At 35.6% G+C, this 21,363-nt stretch overlaps 1 protein-coding gene across 9 annotated transcripts in view; it reads right to left on the bottom strand.

Annotated features, from left to right (window-relative positions):
- LOC126869633 (rho guanine nucleotide exchange factor 17) overlaps positions 1–21,363 on the bottom strand; it is a 69,353-nt gene that overhangs the window by 28,192 nt on the left and 19,798 nt on the right. For all 9 annotated transcript variants that reach the window (XR_007690955.1, XM_050626448.1, XM_050626450.1 and 6 more), the window contains exons 5-8: positions 20,705–21,203; positions 12,005–12,421; positions 9,620–9,923; positions 8,410–8,710 (exon numbers count right to left, since the gene is read on the bottom strand). Coding sequence is in view for 8 of the 9 variants with exons in the window: in XM_050626448.1 (XP_050482405.1) it covers positions 8,410–8,710; positions 9,620–9,923; positions 12,005–12,421; positions 20,705–21,203 (1,521 nt within the window). In the remaining variant the exon portion in view is untranslated. The remainder of the gene's footprint in view (positions 1–8,409; positions 8,711–9,619; positions 9,924–12,004; positions 12,422–20,704; positions 21,204–21,363) is intronic.

The raw sequence follows: 21,363 nt of genomic DNA, 5'->3' as shown, positions 1-21,363 counted from the left end.
GGAGCTTTTCTAAGAGACAGGGAAGCTGAAGCGCACTCTTTGACCTTTTTATTGCCTTGCATGTCATCATTTGCGTTATCGTTCCGCTGTTTGTTCAACATCGCAGAATCTACCACAGCACGCATTTTTACAGTGACCGTAAAAGAATAAGAAATAATATATCATATAAAGTACGGAAAAATTAAAAAATATTTATATAATTCAAGAAATGAAAAGAATTTAAGATAGACAAAGATAAGCATTTTATATAATAAAGCAACACGATCGTCATTATATTGATCCATTAATTTTATTATACTTTCTAAACAACTTCGTGTACTGTACTCGCTAGTTAATATTATCAATTCCAGGAATTGTTCAGTGAAATCAGACGATAATACGAATTTTAGTATTCTGAAGGATCTACGCGTTAATCCTGTCTAGAAGCAGGAACAGCAACACGAAGCTAAAGATTGACCCTTGACCTTTGTCAACAATCAGGATCACCGGTCTAGTACAAGTTATATTATTTCTGCTGACTGCCATATTAAATATGATTTCCTGCTTCTGTTGTGATTTTCGCGTGATAATTTTCAAACGCATAATACGTGGATAACGAACTTTATTTATCAAATAACGTCAGGTTTCACGAGTTCGATTAACACCGTGACTAACTGTGATTACATTATTGCATGATTAATTCGAGACAATTAAGATCGACGGTTAGACGTTTCACTTTATACCCAATTAAATGGTACAATCATATCGAACAATTTAACTCTAGACTGCTAGAACCCGCGAACGTCAAGATCGATATGATTATTTTCCTCGTTCCTTAGATTATGAGATGTAAGTGGTACACGACGTTGCGAATAGAATCGAGAATAAATAGAAGGTAGCCGAGCTTACGTGATGTACTAGCAAATATGCAGTTATACCGCTCGCGTAATATTAGTTCTAGCTGTAACCGGCAACGTTTTATCAAGCTCATAAAATTCTCCCGTTATCAAAGATTACCTATTAATGATCCAACTTTCATCTCTAAGTAATCTCCATAGAAATTCAAACGTTCTGTTCTACATGCTATTACTCTTCTCGCTAACCATACACCATCTATTGTGTATCATCAACTACATCATACCAAACGAAGCAAAAAAACCTCTCTATAAATCAAACCAAACCAACGTCATCAACCAGGGGCTCAATCAATCGTCAATCCTAACTCTGATCATCGAACACGGCCACACTAGTTCTCTACCAAACAGCTCTCTTCGATTACCATTCTCAACGACACGATTCTCAAAAGACTCACACGTGACACGGGACGATTTAACGAAGGCTGGATTCAGCCTGGCCACCGAAAAAACCTCAGCAAACGGTCACGTCACGTCAAAGTACTCTCGTGTATCACGCCTGTACTCCTCTATTTCAAGATTGTACTCTTGAATCGCGATCCACGACGCTTGTTCGCACTGCGAGCCGCATTCTACTGGCCGATCTCGATCGAAGATTCGCACGTGACACGGGCGACGAGCCGGACGAACCGAGTGCAAAGCTCTTCTCTCGCTCAGTGTCGGAGCTTTCTCGCGATGCGGCAGCGAGACACGGCGTTACGCCTGAAACTGGCGACCCGCCGCACAACCACGACCAGGCTGATCGATGCCCAACAGAATAGCGACCGCTATGCGGAGCAAGAGAGGCAGATGTTTCGCTTCCAGAACGCCGGCGCACTCTCTCACGTGGATTACACGCGCGCACCCATGTATCCTGTTCATCCTGTTCGAAGAGCTTTTGCTGCGCCGCGACCTTGTTCCGGGAAGGCAAGCTCTAGACGACCTTGTACCGTCGCCACAGTTAAACAGCTAACCGATCGCCATAACAATCGCGTTTCCGCGAAACCACCAAAGCTCCCGGTTCATGATTTCCCGACCTCGCCGATACGCTCCTCTATATGACTTTCGATTGAACGTTAGCGAAACGCACGTTCCTGTTTTGTTTTGTCAGACGGAGGACGATTATCAATATATTTTCATGACGTAGGAAGAAAGTCATGGTCATGATTTGGTTATATTGATTTTTGTGATGGTATTTTATGGTGCGTATATCATACTTATGTTTGATATTTGATTTTGATGATATTTGTTGATTCGTGTCTGTCTAGTCGGGAATTGTTATGGTTGTTACAATCTGGCAATGTGGAATTCGTTACTCGAAGTTTCGAGAAAGGAAAAGATTGCATGGAGAAATGTTAGGGAGAAATATAGTATTCTTTGTATCCAATAATACATTGTCATTGCTAATTAATTACTCCATATAATGGAATAAATTTATGTTATTAACTGAAAGTTGTTGAAGATCATTTTTATAGTATGACACATGAATTTATATTATATTACGTAAATTCCTTTGCTAATTGAATAAACATTTTGTAAAAATATACCAAATATAAAGGAATTGTTTCTTCAAATTTTATTGTACCAAAGAAATTTTAATCATTATTAACATATATATTAAATTATTAACAAAGAATATAACATATACTTTCATATTAATTTAAGAAAACAACCTTAAAGAATAAATAAGTGTTTATCACTTTAAAATGTTTAATTCTATACTATTTTATAAGAGAGAGCAATTTAGCATTGCTATAGGCGAAATTCTATTTGCACGTGTCCGCAACAAGTTCATTTGATGACACCGGAAGTATGCACCTGCACCAAACTCAATTAACACACGGTTGTCTATCTCCATAGGACGTCTACCAAGAGCAACTCATTTCTCTCTATAAGAATCGTTTTGTCTACTGTTAATAGATTCCTTTGATATCAAGATATTTTTGAAGCATGATTTAAAGCAGAACAACAGAATATAGTTTACCATGAATAAGTAACGGTAAACCATCGATGAGAGCTATTACTCGTTCATTCATTGCGAAATGTGATACGGAACCGTGAATTATTTTATACTCTTTAATGTCTCATGCCCTATATTTATTTCGAGGATGGTTGTTTAGTCTGGGCAGCGTCTCAGTCACGAAATTTTCCACCATTTTATTCGAGTTTGTCGAACGCCCTCGCTGCAGTCTGCTTTTCATTCGCCTCGTTCTCATACGGATTGCAGGTTGCTCATTCAATAGCCTCGATATATGAACTTTTGCACATTCAAACTTCCTCCATGAAAGTCATTATGTGTCGCGTGTTCGTGTCTAAATTACACATGCTGCAAGCACTCGTTTAGAAATCGTTATATAACGATTATTTGCGGTTGAACTTTATAGGAAAGAGATTGATATCAAATCCATATATTGTTCGGGTCTTTTGCGATTAATTTATTAATTTATGCGTTGATGTTTACAGATTTCATCAATAAATATGATTTCCAATGCTAATATTATTGATAAAACTTTCTGCAGATCATAAGTTACGAAATACTAACAATGATAAATTTTGTTACCTAACGGTAACAAATTTCATGAAAAACAAATAATAAATTACATAAAATAAACTTTATGACATTCGTAAATTATAATGTATTTCTGATAACAGTAAATCTTATTACAAATCGAGATAGTATCAATCCGCTATGTTATACTTAAAGCGATAAAAAATATTTGATCACGCTACTCTGAGACATTCTACCTATAACTATAACTAATTTTATTGCTTCGACACATGTTAAACATATCTCAAACCGGGATGCCAATATAAAATACCAAACGCGCGAGATTAAGTGTCGAAAACGAAAAGAAAAATAGATTTTCAGCGGCTGCGTGAAGTGATAAAGAGGGAGGATCGCCATAAATTATTCAAGAATCTACGTGGGCACCGACGTCACCGCGGACGTCATGATGCTCTGGCATTGTAAGTTTCGCGATTCATTCATAAAATCCTGGGAATCTACGTAATACATACCGACCGAAAATCGATGACATCAGAAAATAGATAAAGAACCGATCTGAAAATATCCTTATTTATCTCGAGCTCTGCTATTTTCAACCGGGTTTTAGTTTATATGTTTTCTTAGCGATCTTTCCACTAGAAATTCTATGCGTTCGCACATAATAACGCTGCCATATTTCATGTACCTCCGAACAAGCGTTATTTTCACGAAGCGTCAACTATACGTCTTCTCTCTTTTTCACTTTGATACCTAAAAATTTCCATTCGCCTCGTGTATTAAAATATCTCACCCTCGTAAACGTTTCGATACGTTTGACGTACAGGATATCGTAATAATAAATGGAAATTATACTTTCGAACGTGATCCAACTTAACTCAAAATACTATCAAAGAATCTCTTTGAGTTTCTTGTTACGACTACTCGGGTTTCCTGAAAGTTTTCGTGGGAAAATCTTGACAAACGTTACCTGTTTCATGTCACACATGATTCTGTTTTCTTTCAGAGTCTGGCTAAACGTATTTCCTTCGTTCATGACTAATTTCCGCTCACGTGCGAATCATTCGTTTATCTGTATCGTTAATACTGGTCATGTTAAAAAATAAGAAATGCTTGTTTCGAGAAGACAGCAATTTATTTTTGTCTGTTTTCAAACGCGTTATTATTAAATTCTCTCATAAGATGTACTCTTTTTTATCAAAAATTTTAAATGAAATTGCAAAGGATTGACGTTACATTACATTATACTGATCGAATTATCAAACTCACTCCAATGACTCATCTATCGAGCTGACACATTGAATTTATTAGCGACATTACGTCTCTTTAGCGATACACAGTGCACATCTGTCCTAAAAACTTGCCTTCCAAAAATTATTCAAAGGGAAATGCTGCTGGTCATGAAGCGAATTTTAATTAACGAAAGAGCATCGACCGAACATCTCTTTGCTTGTTAAGACCATAAAAGCGACGTTTCACCACAAAAGCAGGGACGAACTTGCCCGCTTACACAGCACGCACATGCTAAACGTGTCAATGTGTATCCGAGCAAGGTCGGGTTGCGTAAAAATGCCCGCGTGCTAGCCGGCAGATTCCATCGGCACAGTGTGTGCTGGTAGAGGCCGATCAGTCCCCAGGTACACCTAAGGCCAGGAATATCCACTCGTGCACGCCCCCGCCGTGCCAGAATCAAGGGGACACTACGCTAACCTCGAGTGCACTGGCCAAACCACTAACAACTCATCCCAGAAATATGACCGAACATTATTATTAGATTACGTTTCAGCGACTAACCTGGAGTCGTCTGTCTCGAATCATTCTATGTATACTGTTCACACTGTTACACTTAGCAGTGGTACATTTAATAATGCTTCGACTAGTACTGTTCGAGTATTTCGGGAAAGAGCCGTTTCAGAAGGAAAAGGATTCCGACATTGTATCATTTCTTCAATTTTAGAGAAGTTTTTCTTTAATGTAATACTTCATATCTCCTTTTTCCTATCACACAATATCAAAAGATTATAGGTTTCAATTTCGTCGATAAATAAATAATTATTGTACTACATAAAACAATTTATATGATATACAAATCTTTAAATATTTGAATATGGCAAGAAAGGATTCACATCGATAAATAAAATTTATTCCAAAAATTGCTTATCGCTGAACGGACTAAAGAAAAATATCTCTGTCCGTAAGTAAGTGAAAAAATAAAGAAAGTAAATATTTTCATTCAAATTATGTCTAGCAAACATAAAAATTATTGATGTTTATAAATTTTAAATAAGGATACATGCAAGAATGTATGAAAGTAATCATAATAATTGAAGTTGTTGCATGTTAAGTAAATTACGATAGAATTTGCATATCGATGATGAATGTATGTCCATTTTGCATATTTTATGTGTAATTCGACAGGTTTATAGGTGTTCTACTTGCTAATAAATACTCATCTAATCACGGTTTTAATCACCGATAATTACAGTTCACAAGTAATTCGCTATAATTATACAAGTTTTTAGATACTTTTATATTATGCAATGATACCAATATGTATCAAGAAACAATATGAACATGGCTTTTTCTGAATATTTTCATTAACATACTTCCTTCCTATTTTCGTTTTCGATCTATTATTCAAACTCTATAAATAGTAATTTCTAGAACGTACAACTTCCGAACTAGTAAAAAATAATATCACCTCCAAAAATTAAAAAGTAAAGAAAATGTGATATGACGTTACAAACATTTTTACAAATTTCCTTGGAATTTCTGATTATTTATATCATCTTCTTGCGATATACATATAAACTTATGGAAGCAAGTCACCTGTTTTCCAAGAAGATGAACACAAATCATGTATACATACAGGTAATAAAATTTAAAAATGAAGTTTGAAAGAAATTTAAAAATGCGGTATTGATCCATTTAGAGTCTGAGAGACTCGTTTCTCATCCAAAGCTTCTAACTTTCTTACTATTTTCCTTTAGCTATTTTCTTTATCTGATAAGAAGAGAACAAGATGTTCGAATAATCAATTTGAGTCTAAAAATCAATATTTCTTTGTGAAAATTATTCCTAATACATATTCGTGTATTTCACTGCTGAGAATTATTGAGATGATAGAGTTATTGACTTAACGCATTGAATGAACACTATTTGTATCTTGTAATAGTGAGGCATAAATACCCCATTATAAATTCAATTCAATGTTGTTTCACTGCATTATAGAACTATGAGTAAATTGAAGGATTAAACATATCTCACGTGTGTTTTAACGCAATAAATCACTAATATCTCAAGAAGTATATAATATTTAAAAGCAAGATGAGCAATTTGAATATTTAAAATACCCAATCACCATAATCTCACATAAAAATTAAAAGTCACACTATTTACTCTTCATTTCTTGCAATTCAACTCTTTCAAACACTTTTCAAATGAACTTCAGCGCTAACACCTACCACTTCTCGATGTTTCACGTTTCAAAGATCAAAAGCGAAGTCGGACGAACGATCGATATACGATTCGTCGCGCGAACCAACTCGAAGCGGGACAAGCGACGTACTTCATTGCTTCGTTTGAAAATTCGTCGCCAGATGTTACAAGCGACGAGGAAGATCGTTGAAGAGACCGTCAGAGATACGACGCCGCGATAACATCAATCGCAGTGTTCTTAACTCGCTCAATAACATTAGCTTCTAATCCTTTTGCTTTTAGTGTTTCGTTCGTTAATTGATCTACCGATTAGTCTTTCATTACATCGTTGTCTCATTCATGAGTAAGTTTTACATGAAATGGAATTATTATTCGCGTAATAGTGTTATTTTCGAAATCGAACAGGAGGAAATCCAATTTAACGAATATTTCTTTTCAGACTTGTTAAATGATATACTTGTTGAAGATGAATTTCAATTAACTCCCGGAGTATATACACATACATATGCGTGCAATGTATCTGGGCTGTTCAGGATAAGTAATTCCTAACGTTTCAGTCATGATGAATTTGAGTTGTAGTAAATTTACGAGGTAAATAAGAGAAATAATGTTTTGCTACTTTTTATACGCAATAAATATCTTTTTAATATAATGCCTATCATTTTTGTTATATTACGTGTAAACTCATGCGAATTCATGTGCTACTTAAGACAATTAAAGGATCGTTTCTCGTATTATTTTAACTTTTATGTCTACTTCTTTTATCTGTACGCTTTTTCAATTACTGCTTTTTTAAATGACGCCTTTATTACAGTAGCGTACAAATAACATATGAATCTTGTGAGACTCTTTCACCTAATTGATGTGGTTGAATCATTCACAATAGAAATCTTCTAACTATTTTGATTATCATATTTTTATGAAGATGAGTGAAGTAAAATTTAAATAGAAATTTGTTTCGCCCCCTAAGTATTACAATTTCACTTTGCATATTTTGTATACTTTTACATATTATGTAGATTATGTATATTTTCCCACATTTGAATTTCCCATATGTGCACAAACATCCGTAGTCTAATTATATGAAAGCGGTTCTTCAGACGAGTTCAAGAACCTACCACACAACAGACATGAAGTATCATGAATTGTTCATTAAACAAATTTTATTTTTCTCAGCAATTACTATAAATCTTGAAACTCTTTATATATTTTATTCACTAATTTAACACTTATTACATTTATTCACTAAAATCGTCCATTCTCGATCTCTCATAGTTAAGTCGAATTTCAACATAGAACAGAATTTCCAAGAAAAACCATTTGAACAGTAGAACCGTTCAAACAGACTCGAATAATGTTCAAATAACGAAGCTTCGGATAATAAAGGTTGCACAGCTACTCGGTTGTACGATCCACGGGATATGCTTATTTATCTTCATTCAACTAATGGTTCAGAATTTGACTTGCCTTGCATTAAATTATCCTCGACTTCATTCACCTATCTATCTTTGTTCTCTTATTCAGTTTCTCCGATTTCTCCCTCATTCAAGCATGCCGTGCGTTCAAGTAACGCATATTAAATTTAATAGTACTCACGTTTCGATGCGCCGGTGCACGTGCCACCCTTTCTGAAGATCCTCGAAGTAGTTCCGCGAGGAGTTCGGGACTTGGTCCCGGAAGGCCTTCAAGTTTGCTCGGGCTGGAAGTGGTTCTATGATGGCAGGGCGTGGGTGGCTCTGAACCGCTGTTATTCGAACTTGCGTTGTACGAGAGATTCTCGGAAACTTTTCTACGTGGACGTAGACCTTCCTCGAGAGAGATATCAGCAGTTCGCGGTTTCGCCATCTCTGCCTCCAGCATTTGGCCGTAAGGACCACGGAGAGGTCTTTTACTATATCTGGACAGATGAGAACGAAATTAAAATTAAAATTAAAATTAGAAAATGGGTTGCATTTCGATAAATAATACGTTTAATAATACGTTTCAACGTAAGTTTTATAAAGGCTATTAGGTTGCTATAATTTCTTTTGTCGGCATATTATTATAAAGGATTAATAGGACATTATTGGCTTGTTCGAAGAGTTCATAGCGAAATTTAAGGAAAAATTTAATTGAAAGACATCTCTATGATATCCACATTTCTTTAATGTATGCACCGTTTCTTTCAATAACTCTTTACAACTTATTGCATAACTTCATAATCGTTGTGAAAAAGCTCGTCCTTCACAACAACGAATTTTGTACCTATTTTAAAAATGAAACGCTTTCTATTGATCATTACAAAATTTGTTTAACGAATACGTTTGTCACAAGCAGTACTTTGCACGGGAAATAATTCTCCTCAAGTCTCATTAAATGTAAAATATTTTCAAAATGCATAGAATTAAAAGAGAAATTGATTCTAATTAGGCCGATTAAAAGAAAATATTCATAAATAATTATATCTAGTAAATTAGAAATTTCAGTAACGAGTTAACATTTCTTTCTCTAATTTTCCTAATTTTATGATTATAGAAAATTTACTCCTATGCAATCTATATAAGATCTAATTTAATATTTAGCTAATGTGTCACGTGAAATTGGCAACACTTCTGTTTGTTCTCCAAAACTCATCTCCTATTCTCATTCATTCAATTCTAATCTGGAATGCGATAACGATACTCGAACAAGTGTTAGACAAAGAGGGTGCTTTTAAGCAAACATTCGAACCTCTGGTAATTTTCTGCTCTTAAATCGTATCCGTAAGCAGGCGCTTCGGCTCTATTTGCATTCTATTCCGATATATCAGCGGTCGTTCTCATGTTACCTTCTAGGCGTGTGGCCCTCGCAGTCGGAGAGGTCGCTAGGCGTCGCAGGTGGCTCGTCTCTTTCCTCGCTGCTCTGAGCTGACAGCTTGTTCCTGTCGGTGTCCAAGGACTCTGGCCATTGGGTTATGTACACGCCCTTTCTCCTTTTACTGGTATCCCCTCGGTACCTTCTAGTTTTGCCCGATGGCGATGACGCTTCAGAGGGTGCCTCGCTTGCCGCCTCGCTACCTTCGCTAGCTTGACTTAGCCGTGGCTCCTCAGGTGGGGGTGTTATTATCACTTCGTGCGGTTCCAGTCTATTTTCTGTAGGAAATGATTAACTTTGTTTCAATCATTAATTCGATGGGGCAATAGCATTAATGAAAGCGTTAAATGAATTGGTTTCTTTCAATATTTTTGGTAAATTGACATTAGGCGATTAAATTATTGTATCTGGATTTTTGGTTATTTCCTTGCTTATGAACGAAACATTTCTTGGACTAGGTACGCAATGAATGCGTGGATAATATTTGTTTATGCTAATTTTATGTTGAAAACCATTTTATAGCCAACGGTTGCTACAGAAATTTGCGACTGTATTTAAAAACACGAAACAAAATTCGATTTACGTTAATCAGACATTGATACATTCCTAGCAAAAAATATCAAATATCTAGAAAAAGATTAATTAGAATATATATAGTGGATTTATAATTTGGCTAGAAATCACAGAATTTTATAATGATATTTTTTCGATAACTTTCGATAAATTAGTACTCTGTGTGTCTCTCAAACTTCTGTTTTGCATTATCTTTTACAAGAGATTACATTTGAAAAATTTAACAGTATCCGAGACTTCTGAAAAAAGTTTCATTTCATGTTCGGATCATTTGAAGGACTACAGACAAAATCATCCAACGTAGAGAAAATATTTCTAATCTGCGATCATAAGCCGAAAATGCGAACAAGTTTTACTCGAATTTAACCTTCAATACAGAAAGTGAACACAATGATAAATAACGTAGTTGGAAAACAACGGTCATATAGAGGTTAGAAAATAATCACTAGTCAGTTGGTTTAATGACTCAGAACTAACGGAAGTCTATTTATTCAATAAACAGAAAGAACAATATTCCGAAAGATTGCGCTAGAAACAAACGTACATCCCGTAACTTCTTCTAACTTCTCTCAACCTTCTTCTTCCTCGTACAAAAAAGAAAATATAAAATCAAGTCGAGTTAACCATTGTCGTGATAGGTCAACGTATGAGCGTGATATTTACTTGGATTGGCGAACTCCAGGCCAGAGTGAACGGGCGTGAAGTCATCAATGAAGATGGGTAGAACTCGATGACGTTGAAATTTCTATTTCGACCCTGGCACCCACCGTTCCGAAAATAGAGCCACGCGAAATAAAGTGGAAACTTGGGTGCACCTTTGTACCCATACTCCTGTCGATGCAAAAATAGTCCTTCTTTCCCTTACCCCTGTTCACCACACTGGGACAGGCGAAAATATTTGGCCGGCTCATCCGCTTCGATTCGATGCTCTAATCTAATACATCAACGACACCGGCGGACTTTCAACGGCCGATTCCTAATTCTTGCCAGTCGATGCTTCGATAAACGTGTCAACGAATATCCGATAATTAAGAGCGGACCCGTGGGTCGTTGAATCCTCCGCGAGCATACGGTGAAACGTTTCTCTATTAAGATGCGCGAGGGTGATAAGCCACGTGAAACGAATGTTGAAATGAGTATTGAAGATGAGAAGAGGGTGAACCGCGGCGAAGGTGCGATTCTGGCACGGATAAAGTCATTAAATTAAAATTACAAGCTGCGAGGATGTCGGATTTAGTAATATTATGTTGCCAATTTCCACTGACGAAATCAGCCAAATAACAAACTGTTGCTACATGGAAGGGAGTTCCGCGGATTCAGCTGTTTCCCGCGTTTACGATGATCGTTCTTATTCGAGATACTCGTGGATTTCTAGGTTTTGCGCTTGTATACATTGTTCAAGAAAAGTCCGATGAAGTTTGTTGAATGAGTCGATTCGAGGAAGTTATATTTTGGAGAAGAATAAGAAGTTATACTTTAGACGATAATTTCGATACGACAGATCAGGGGAAATAGATCACTCTAACAACCTTGGTTCCTTAGTAGTAACGAACATTATAAACTTTAAACATTACAAAATTTTAAAAATTCAGGTAACTTGGCTGATCTGAACAAAGTTCAGTTTAAAGTCTAAAGTTTTACAAACTCAGGAAAAGAAATGTTGCATGACAAACCTCCAGATCGACCAACTAATTGTTTCTTCGCAAATAGCCAAACCCATACAAAACCTTCTTTTTTCGATAAAAAAAACACTCTACCGTTTGTATAATACTCGACGATAACCTACCTTTCTGCACAGTTTCTTCGATGGGCGCACTTTCAATGAGCGGAAAAACGGGTTCAGATGTGACGATCTCGATAGGAGGCTCAGTTTGCACCAGATCGACTCTTGGCTCGTTGATTTCTGGCACCGGCGGTTCTGGGCTGGTAAGTGCACTGGAAGTTGCCAGACTGTCGGAACCATCGCTCCTCGGTCGAATCTCCTCAACGTTTCCGGTTTGAGGTACACCCAGACCTTCCGCGGAACCAACGGCGCTGTCGACGCTAGGCGTCGATGTTCTCGGACTCTGACGATTGGGGCTGTTCTGTGGCGTGGAAACCACTGGACTGACGTCCCCTCGTCTTCGTGGTAACGTGCTTGCACGAACATCCTTGTTCTCTGTGCGATTCGACGTGGCTATTGGCTGAGCCTTCTGTCGACTAACTGGAACACAATATTCGATGAAATATAAAGGTTTTTATATTTTATATCGAACATTATAGAACAAGTAGGAAGTTATTCAACATGGACGAATGTTGGGTCTGTTCAAGATGTTCGTAGCATTTTTGATTGTGGATATATTCTATTTTATTCTGTATATTTTATTTTCAATGAGATTTCAAGACTATTATTTACTATATATCTTTATAAGATTCTGCTTGAAAAATACGATTTTTAGTTTGCACTAGACAAACTCCTCGATAGATTAAATAAAAGTGATACTGAGGAGATAAAGGATACAGTAAAGTTAAGTTACAGTCGGAAGTGTAGGATAGGGCTTTCTTGTTTGAGACCTCGTTTTTAAGAAAATTGAGTTTGAAATAGCAACGAGTGCATATGTACTCGATGAATTTCAAACTTAATTTTCTCGAAACCGGGACACCAAATAAAAAGATCTTATTCTTTCCTCTCAATGTAACAGAATTATCAACTGTATTATCTCTTCTGATATATGCTATATATTTATCACAGATAGATGTTATGAAATTAATAACGCAATTAATTAAACCTTTCTAAACTAATTCGCTAAGTCTTGTGCAGCGATCATTATCTGTAAAATTACTAGTTGCCGTATTAAAATCAACAGCTGAGGAAACTTGGTGAAAAGAAACAGATGAGTACTCATCTATCACACGACAGAGTATATGGTATATACCTAAGTCGATTCATATTGACAAGTAAAAATAACTACTAATAATTTGTTTAAAAAACTATAGTAAACTCTATTCTGTCTATACAATATTTGTATAATAGACTTTGCTTACCTTCTAAAATTCTATGTAGCACACGTTCACTGTTTTAAAATAAAACTTTCCAAATTTACGTATAAAACAACCAATCTTAATATTTCACTTCAAATTGATTTTCAAATATTATCTCAACTCTATACAAGAAAACGCTGTTCTTTGGTTCAATATTTATTGCTCAATTTCTCCAGCTTATCAATTATCCAGAACGGAACGAAACGGTAGCGTGTTTCTCGAGTAAAAAAAGCAAAGAGAGCAGCAGTAAAAATCAAAAGTAAACTTCCGCCGGATCAATCGTTTCCGAACACCTTTCCTGACTATGAATCACTGGTTTTTAATCGAACTGTCTATCAAGAGATACCTGGAAACGGAGAAAGAAAATACACATTGGTAGATCGCGTGTTAACCGAGTAGAAAACGGACGAAAGTAGATTTTTAATAGGATCGTGAGCGGATTTTCGCATACCAGTGGCTGTTGCGAGGTCATCACGGTGAGCAAGACCCCGAGAGAAAGAGAGAGCAAGTTCTAATTACTTCCTCGAGTGTCAGGTAAGTTTGGCAGCCCTCTCAACACGAGGAGGTGGATCATTCCAATAATAATAAACAGAGTGTACGAGTGGGAACGGGCACGAAGATCTCGGTGACGTTCCAAACCGACAGCACGTCGTCTTGGCCGAATTCCCGCAAATATAGCGACCGATTAAGAGACGAACTCTGTCGTTTTCGAAGCTTCTGTTATTCCGTTCTATCAATTATATGGTATAGAATATCACTGACAAGATTCTAAAATTTAACTATCCAATTTAACCATGGATATTTGATTGACATAATTTGAATTAAGGAACATCCGTGCTTTGAAATAATTGTCTTTTAAGGACGTATTATAATAAAGTCAATATTATGATCATTCGAGTGATAAAGATGTTTTTATGCCATATAATTTCTTTGTATATGTACTGTAAATTGTTGGTTTAGGATTATAAATACTATGATTTTTATCCGAAGTTATTGTGTCATAATTTTTTCGTATTGCAAAATTTTGTTCCAGGATTATAAATACTATAATTATTATTTCTGGAGTTCTTGTATTATAATCTTCTCGTACTGCGCAAGTTCTTATTATAAATTGCAATATAGAGTGATATATGTAAATATATTACATGTATATAATGAACGTAATATAACACATGTATATATAGTACATATATGTATATAATTTGAAGTTCATAAAACAGCTGATAAAAAGAATTAGATATTTTTTGGTACTTTCTGTCAAATAGACAAGTTAGATTCATATAAAATTTCAACAAACAGTAGTAAATTTTATTTAGAAATTATATATCCTAAACTATAGTGGATTACTAGCGATAATTTAGCTTTTGAGTATATATATTGTGCGCTAATAAACACGCTCCAAGTGCATGCAGCAAATTTATTCGCTGTCTAAGGAAACGCAGCACGTTCGTGTTACTAATTTGGCACAAATTCTGTACATAGCGTAATCTGTATCTAATAGCATAATGAATATACAGTACAGACTAGTAAAGATCTTCTGGACGATCGCGACTTTTGTTATATTTACTATGACTTGATATTAAAATTTCCTTTAATAGGAAACTATTATTCTATGCAAATTTTAATAGCATTTCGACAAGGAAGTTTCGCATTCTACATATCTGAAAATACGATCTTACGTTGTGAAAATTGAAAGTAATAAGGAACATGTTGATTGTACAGCGAACCTACCGATAATTACAACAGATGTTGTAAATCATCGAGAACGATCATAATGAATTCCGTGTTACCCCGGCCTTCCCGTAATTATCGTCACAGTAATTAAACGTCAAATTGACCGCTATGTAAATCTTTTCATTGCGGTAAAACACACATCCGTTAATTTAGTTCACAGTTTTCTGTATGAGAAAACTTCTCCTGAGCATAAATATCGGGATAGGAAAAATAGTGGAACTTGAGAATGCATGCACACGATAAGAATATACGCTCCAGAATATCATCTATTCATACGCTTTTCGCTTTAATTAATATCATCTAAAAAGAAGAACATAGTGCGATTTAACTATTCGTTTTCCGAATGTAGCATTCACACTATTGTTCAGCAGATTCCAATACGAAAACCATAAACGGGAGACATGCTAAGATTGCTCTCAAAGAAGAAATATTTTAATTATTTTAGTATTTTAGTTCAAAAGAGAAACATATCTAATCTAATATTTATTATCAATTTATTTATTCATCCATTTCTCACAACAAATCTTCTATTCGTTGCGAAAATCATTTTACATCATAAAACCCGTTTCCATTTCATAAGAAACATTTTCACCGTACAACAAAGAGTTCCTTTCTCCGCAATTCATTCTTTTTTCGGTTATTTTCCACCTAAGATCATAATCAGTTTCCGTGTGTCGTTTTCATTAGAACAATCTTCGCCGGAGGCAACGTGATCGTCAACTTCATGATCGTAATCACTATCATCGCGAACGATTTTTTTCGTTTGTCGGACGATGATAGCGGGATAAGAGGAAATCTATTATCTACCGCTGCTTTCTCTCGATCTCTTTTTCCCCCATTCTGAATGCTCAACGTTCTCCCGCTGTTAATGGCCGAGAGGATCCGTGGACCGTAGCTGTATTTCAGAAGATACCTAGTTACACGTCCTCGTAAACCGTCTTCCGAACGTAAAAGGTGTCCCGCAAGAGATTTGTTGGCGCGTTAGCTCGAAGCGTTTCCGGCTTGCGCCACGCACGCGAATCGCCGCGTTTCACGCCTTCGGCCTTGTTACACATTGAGAAGTCGGCGTCCTTTTTTTCAAATTTTCTTTCGTATAAAAAAGAATCAAAATCTTTCAGTAAATCGATGTGAAATAAAAAGATTTATACTTTGAAACGAAAAGGGTCTAAAATAGAAAACTGCTAATTACTCCAATATCTAATAATGAAACTACGGTTTTCCTTTTACTACATAGCTAATAGTTTTTGGATTTTAAGCAGCTCTAAAAAAATTTGCTTATTTCGAATTGCTTGTATCAAAATGCGTGTAGAAACAATTCTACTTTGAATTGTAATATTGTACTTGGTAAATAAAGATCTTAAATAAAGAGAGTCCAGTTTTATGATTTTTCATAGTGGAGTGACACATCCCAAAGATATGTGCAGTTTAGCGGTCTAGCAGTCTAACAATCTAACAATATCTTTCTTTACCTCTCATAAATGTGATTTTGGACTCCAAACTATACGGACAAAAGGTAAAAGAAATATGTAGCGTAAAAATTACTAGTGATATTCCTGTTATATTTTTTCAACAAAAAGGGAAGAACTACAGATTGTTTGAATGGTATTCTCTTTAATCAGAAGCTTGTTGTAATATCATCCGTGAATTACATAATCCGTCCATTTTGTGAGTATACCCGCGATTATTTTTTAAACTTCAGAAAAGAAGATTTACACTGACTGCTTTCTGCAATGCGTCAATCGCTCTTTGGTAAATATTTTTCTTAAAACAAAGATTTTCTCTTTCAAAATATCTGGTTCATGCACAGTAGCGTTTTTTCTTTTAAATATTCTGAATTTGTCATTGTGCTAGATATTTAATAAAAAAAAAATAACCTTGAAAAAAGGTTTTACAAGAGAAGCGATATTTATATTACTTATATATATAAGTGATAACTATATTACATGAAAGCTACATTTTAATTTCTACAAATAAGTCTTCCAGAATCAGGAATTTCGAACAAATCACGTATACAGTAATACAAAATATAACAATAATAGCAGTATTTGCATGAACATAATAGGAGAAATATACAAATCGTATTTTTCTTTTGCCAGTGCCATCGATTACCTTTTGGCCAACTATGTACCACACAATGCGACAGGATTTGTTCAAATAATTACCTGAGCAAACAATACTCTTATTCAGGCTATGGACACAAAATGCATTATCTTTAAGGCCGTTTGCGATACAAATGCAACGGAAACCGATTCTCTCTAATATCTCTTTTATTTCTATTTCTTTATTATGAAACCGAAGCTGCCTTCGTTCGGTATGTAGTTCAGGGTTGTAACTGTAAATCTAGACGAAAGTCAATGTTACGCGACTACCGATGTCGGAACGAAAAATCCAGATCTTTAGAAAAGCGTTTACTATTTTCGGCACTGAGTGTAAACTGTGTATAGACGTTCTTCACTTCTCTTCTTTTTTTCTTCCTTCCTCTCTGGAAGAGGAGATGAAACCAGTATCTCGCTGCAAGCTACTGCGCGTATAAAGGCTTCATGTTTCGCAAGAAGACAAGAAACCGTTTATGATAAATGAAACGCAACAATGAGATTATTGATAATAATGTGTAGACTGTGGATTTTTGTACAAATTCATATACGAAAGTATTTGAACACTTGTAGACATCTTTTATAAATATATTATGCATGTTATACGAAAGTTCTATTATTCAACTTATTACTATTCAACCTATTACTATTCAACACGAATATCCAATATTTAGTGATGTACTGCGAAATACAGTACAACTCCCTTTATTGAAACCAAATATCACATGTCTGAATGTTGCCGGCTGAATCCACTTATCTAAATGCGAAGTACTGTGGGAAGAATCAATTAACTCGTATTATATAAATTGTTTATTCCTCGATAGATTCAAGTCTTGAATTCGAATGCAATTGGATTATTTTTGAAAATCTCGAGTTCTTAATACTCCGATCAGTCGTGAAAATCTTGATTGGAAATCTTGATCGGTCTCAGAGCCTTTAAAACCTAATGAGTATTCAGTATCTTATATCTTCAACTATATCTACGATTATTTATCAGTACAATCATTCTACAATACCTTCTATTATATTTTATCTTCATTATTCTACGTGAAATATTGATTACCTATTCATCAAGTTTTCAAAACATTGCACTCTATAAAGATTTTCAAGACTTCTACAATTCTCAAAACTTATCGAAACATTAAAATCCAAAACTGATCGGAACTTTCAACAGTTTTTGGCATCGAATCGTACTCCTACTGATTCAAATTGCGACAGTATTGTAAAGCATCGAATTGGTTTGAATTGCATCGAAATTGAGATTCAACTGTTTATCGTTAAACATCGATCGATGCCAGACGGTGAGAAGTTTCGCACAGGAAAAGCATTTGGAATTCTCGAAAATTATTGGACTGGAATTCACGAATAAAATATGGCCACACGGTGTATCGAGTGAATTTAGGACGTAGGCTTCTTTAACACGCGTGAAATTTAGAAAGCAGACTCGTATTCGCAAGAAGAAGAAAAAGAAAGATGCCAGGGTAGAAGACTAAATGTTTAAGAGAAAAAGTAAAAAAATAAACTTTTCCTATACTAAAAATGTTTTTCGATAATGAAGAAGCATTTTGTGAGATATTTTAACGAATTTAGATTGTTCCTATCTTTAATCATACAAACCGTCATCTAAAGTGATTCATGAAAGTATTTTAGCATTTAGTATAGACAATTTTCATGAGTATATCGCGTGTATTATACGAAATTTTTTGAAACTGCACTGGCATTGTAACGATATGTGTTCCTTACGATTACAATAAAAGAATTTAAAACTAAATGTGACGAAAAAAAAATAGTGAGCACAGTCCCGCTCATGGTCAGAATGTTTGAAAACAGAGTCCATTAAGATAAATTGACTGAAGAAGATTGCAAATGAAATGTGTTAACGCAACGTTGGCCTTAATGGTTAATAAAAAAAAAACACAATGAAGAACATTTTCCACACGAAAGATGTTTTCCAGTAACAAACGAACATTTTGCGAGATATTCGCTGCTTTTTACGGATTTAGATTGTCCCTATCCTCAGTTATACAAACCGACACCTACATGAATATAATAATAGACATAATGGGTAGTGTTTATTTGGCTAACCGCCATGCCGCCCGAGTCTGCATTCTCGCGCGCAGCTCCCGGACTTGCTGGCCAATATTTACAAGTACACAATCGGCCGTATACAAATCATATAATTAATTGACAATGTTTTTCCTTCCAAATTTCCGCGTTCGCCACAGGGGCGATTACTTATCGTGCTTCGGAATGAAAACGAAACGATATTGGCCGTAACATTATCGCGTCCCGTTATGTAACTCGTAACTTCTAGCTCGCGTTTTATCTCCGCATTTTATCTCTGCGCTTTATCTTCACGTTTCTTAACTTCATTCTTTCCCTTTTTTGTTTCCGACTTCGCGCTCATGGCGTTATTAAATGAACTTCGAAGATCATGATACGTGGAACGTTTAATGTTTTGGCTGGCCTTGGAGAAAATACTTGCATGGGAAGTAGAGATGAACGATAAGGATGGAGTTGAAGATCTCATTTTTATTCGTTTTTCTTGTTGTAAGCTACACTGGTTCGTTCGCCAAGCTTGGGAAAAATACCAAGATTTTAATTAGCTTGTAGCTTTAATATTATGTTAAAATCTTTTGTATTTGAATCTTTTAGTTGTTAACGTTCTAACAACTAAAAAGACTTATGATGTTTTAGGAAAAGCGTTAAGAAAATTGAAACAAGAAATAATGCATATCAATAACGATCTTCTCATACTAAGATACAATTTAACAAACAGAAGAAATTAAAGTTCATAAAGAAACTTAATTTCTTATAATACACGGAATTATCATGAAATATATTGTTCCATAATTCTAGTGGTTTTATTAACATTTTTATACGCCATTATTACATATGCCACTATTGATCCGTCCTCTCTTTAGAAGTATTTCAACTAAAAACGTAATTTCTCATAAAAATGGATATTATTCACTAACTCCTTTCAATCGGAAAAACATTTGTCGACAAATTCCCATATTGTTTCATCGGACAGACGGAAACAAAATGTTTTTCTTTGAACCTACTAGAGTAATAACGCTCGAGTAAAGAAGTAAAGCAGAACCTTTTATGGAGAGTGACTAGTAGAACCAGTTCCGAGCAGGTGAAGACCCGAAAAGATAAACACGGAAACAAAGTACAATGAATGCTTTGGAGTAACTGTTCTTACGGTTGCTTCTACTCCCACTGCTACGCCCATTCAAATGCTTCTACCGCTTAGTGTATGATCATTTATACCTATGGATATGATACCTGTGAACAAAATCTACAAACCTATCGCGATTATAAGCTAATGATCGCTTCGACTTGAGCTTCCTCATTGTAGTTTCTTTAGTAGAATTAAAAATGACTAATACGAAGATAAATTAGTGTCAGCATTTAAGAGTATAATGGCTCATTCAAGTAATTTTTACGAATATATTATTTGCTTTGTACTTTTAAAAATTTCATTTCCACTGTAATAAGACACGAAGTTCGTTATTATATTGGTAAAATTTGAAACGTATCTGAAATTTATGTTCAGGCAATATCGAGAGGTTCATATATTAGATACAACCTAACAGTGTCCAATTAAAACAGGATTATTATGAATCAATTACCTTGATTGAAATCCACCTGGCCGAAGGAAGCGCTCCTAAATGGCGCACCAGCTCTGTGAAACGTAAGAAAAGGCCCTCTGGGCTCCAATCTTGTGATTGCATCCCTGGCTTCGCCTTCGTTGCCTGCCCCGGATGAGGCGTTCAGATCGTCGCACAAATCGTCCACACATGTACCACTATCCACCACCGAATCACTGTACTGTCTCAGGTGTTTCGCGCCGTCCGCACTAGCATTCAGCTCGTTTTTGATGTCACTTACGTCACCACTGTTCCTATCATGTTGCCTGACCGACCGCGAGGTTCTCCTCGAGTCGCTACATAGCTTCCTGCACGCGTCATTACTCGACTCACTGAAACACTCGTCACCGACACTGTCACTCCGGTTGATCGTTTTTAGCTGGTGTTGCTGATTTCCCGACCCATGACTCGTACCCTCACTGTACGTGTAGCTTCGACAAGAAGGTCGACCATCGCAGCGACCACATCCTTGATTTATTGTCTGGAGGAAAAAATTGGTTGTTCGTTGAAATGATAGAATTTTTATTCATGAAGTTATATATTGCATCTACTGAGTATTTTCAAATATATTGTTAGTCGCATCGTCGTGGTGAATGAGACTTGGATATTGTGAACTTCTTAGGTTGAGTATTTTCTAAACA

The sequence above is a fragment of the Bombus huntii genome, chromosome 9 (assembly GCF_024542735.1).
Source record: "Bombus huntii isolate Logan2020A chromosome 9, iyBomHunt1.1, whole genome shotgun sequence".
Classification (NCBI taxonomy): domain Eukaryota; kingdom Metazoa; phylum Arthropoda; class Insecta; order Hymenoptera; family Apidae; genus Bombus; species Bombus huntii.
This window is presented reverse-complemented; position numbering and strand designations above follow the sequence as displayed.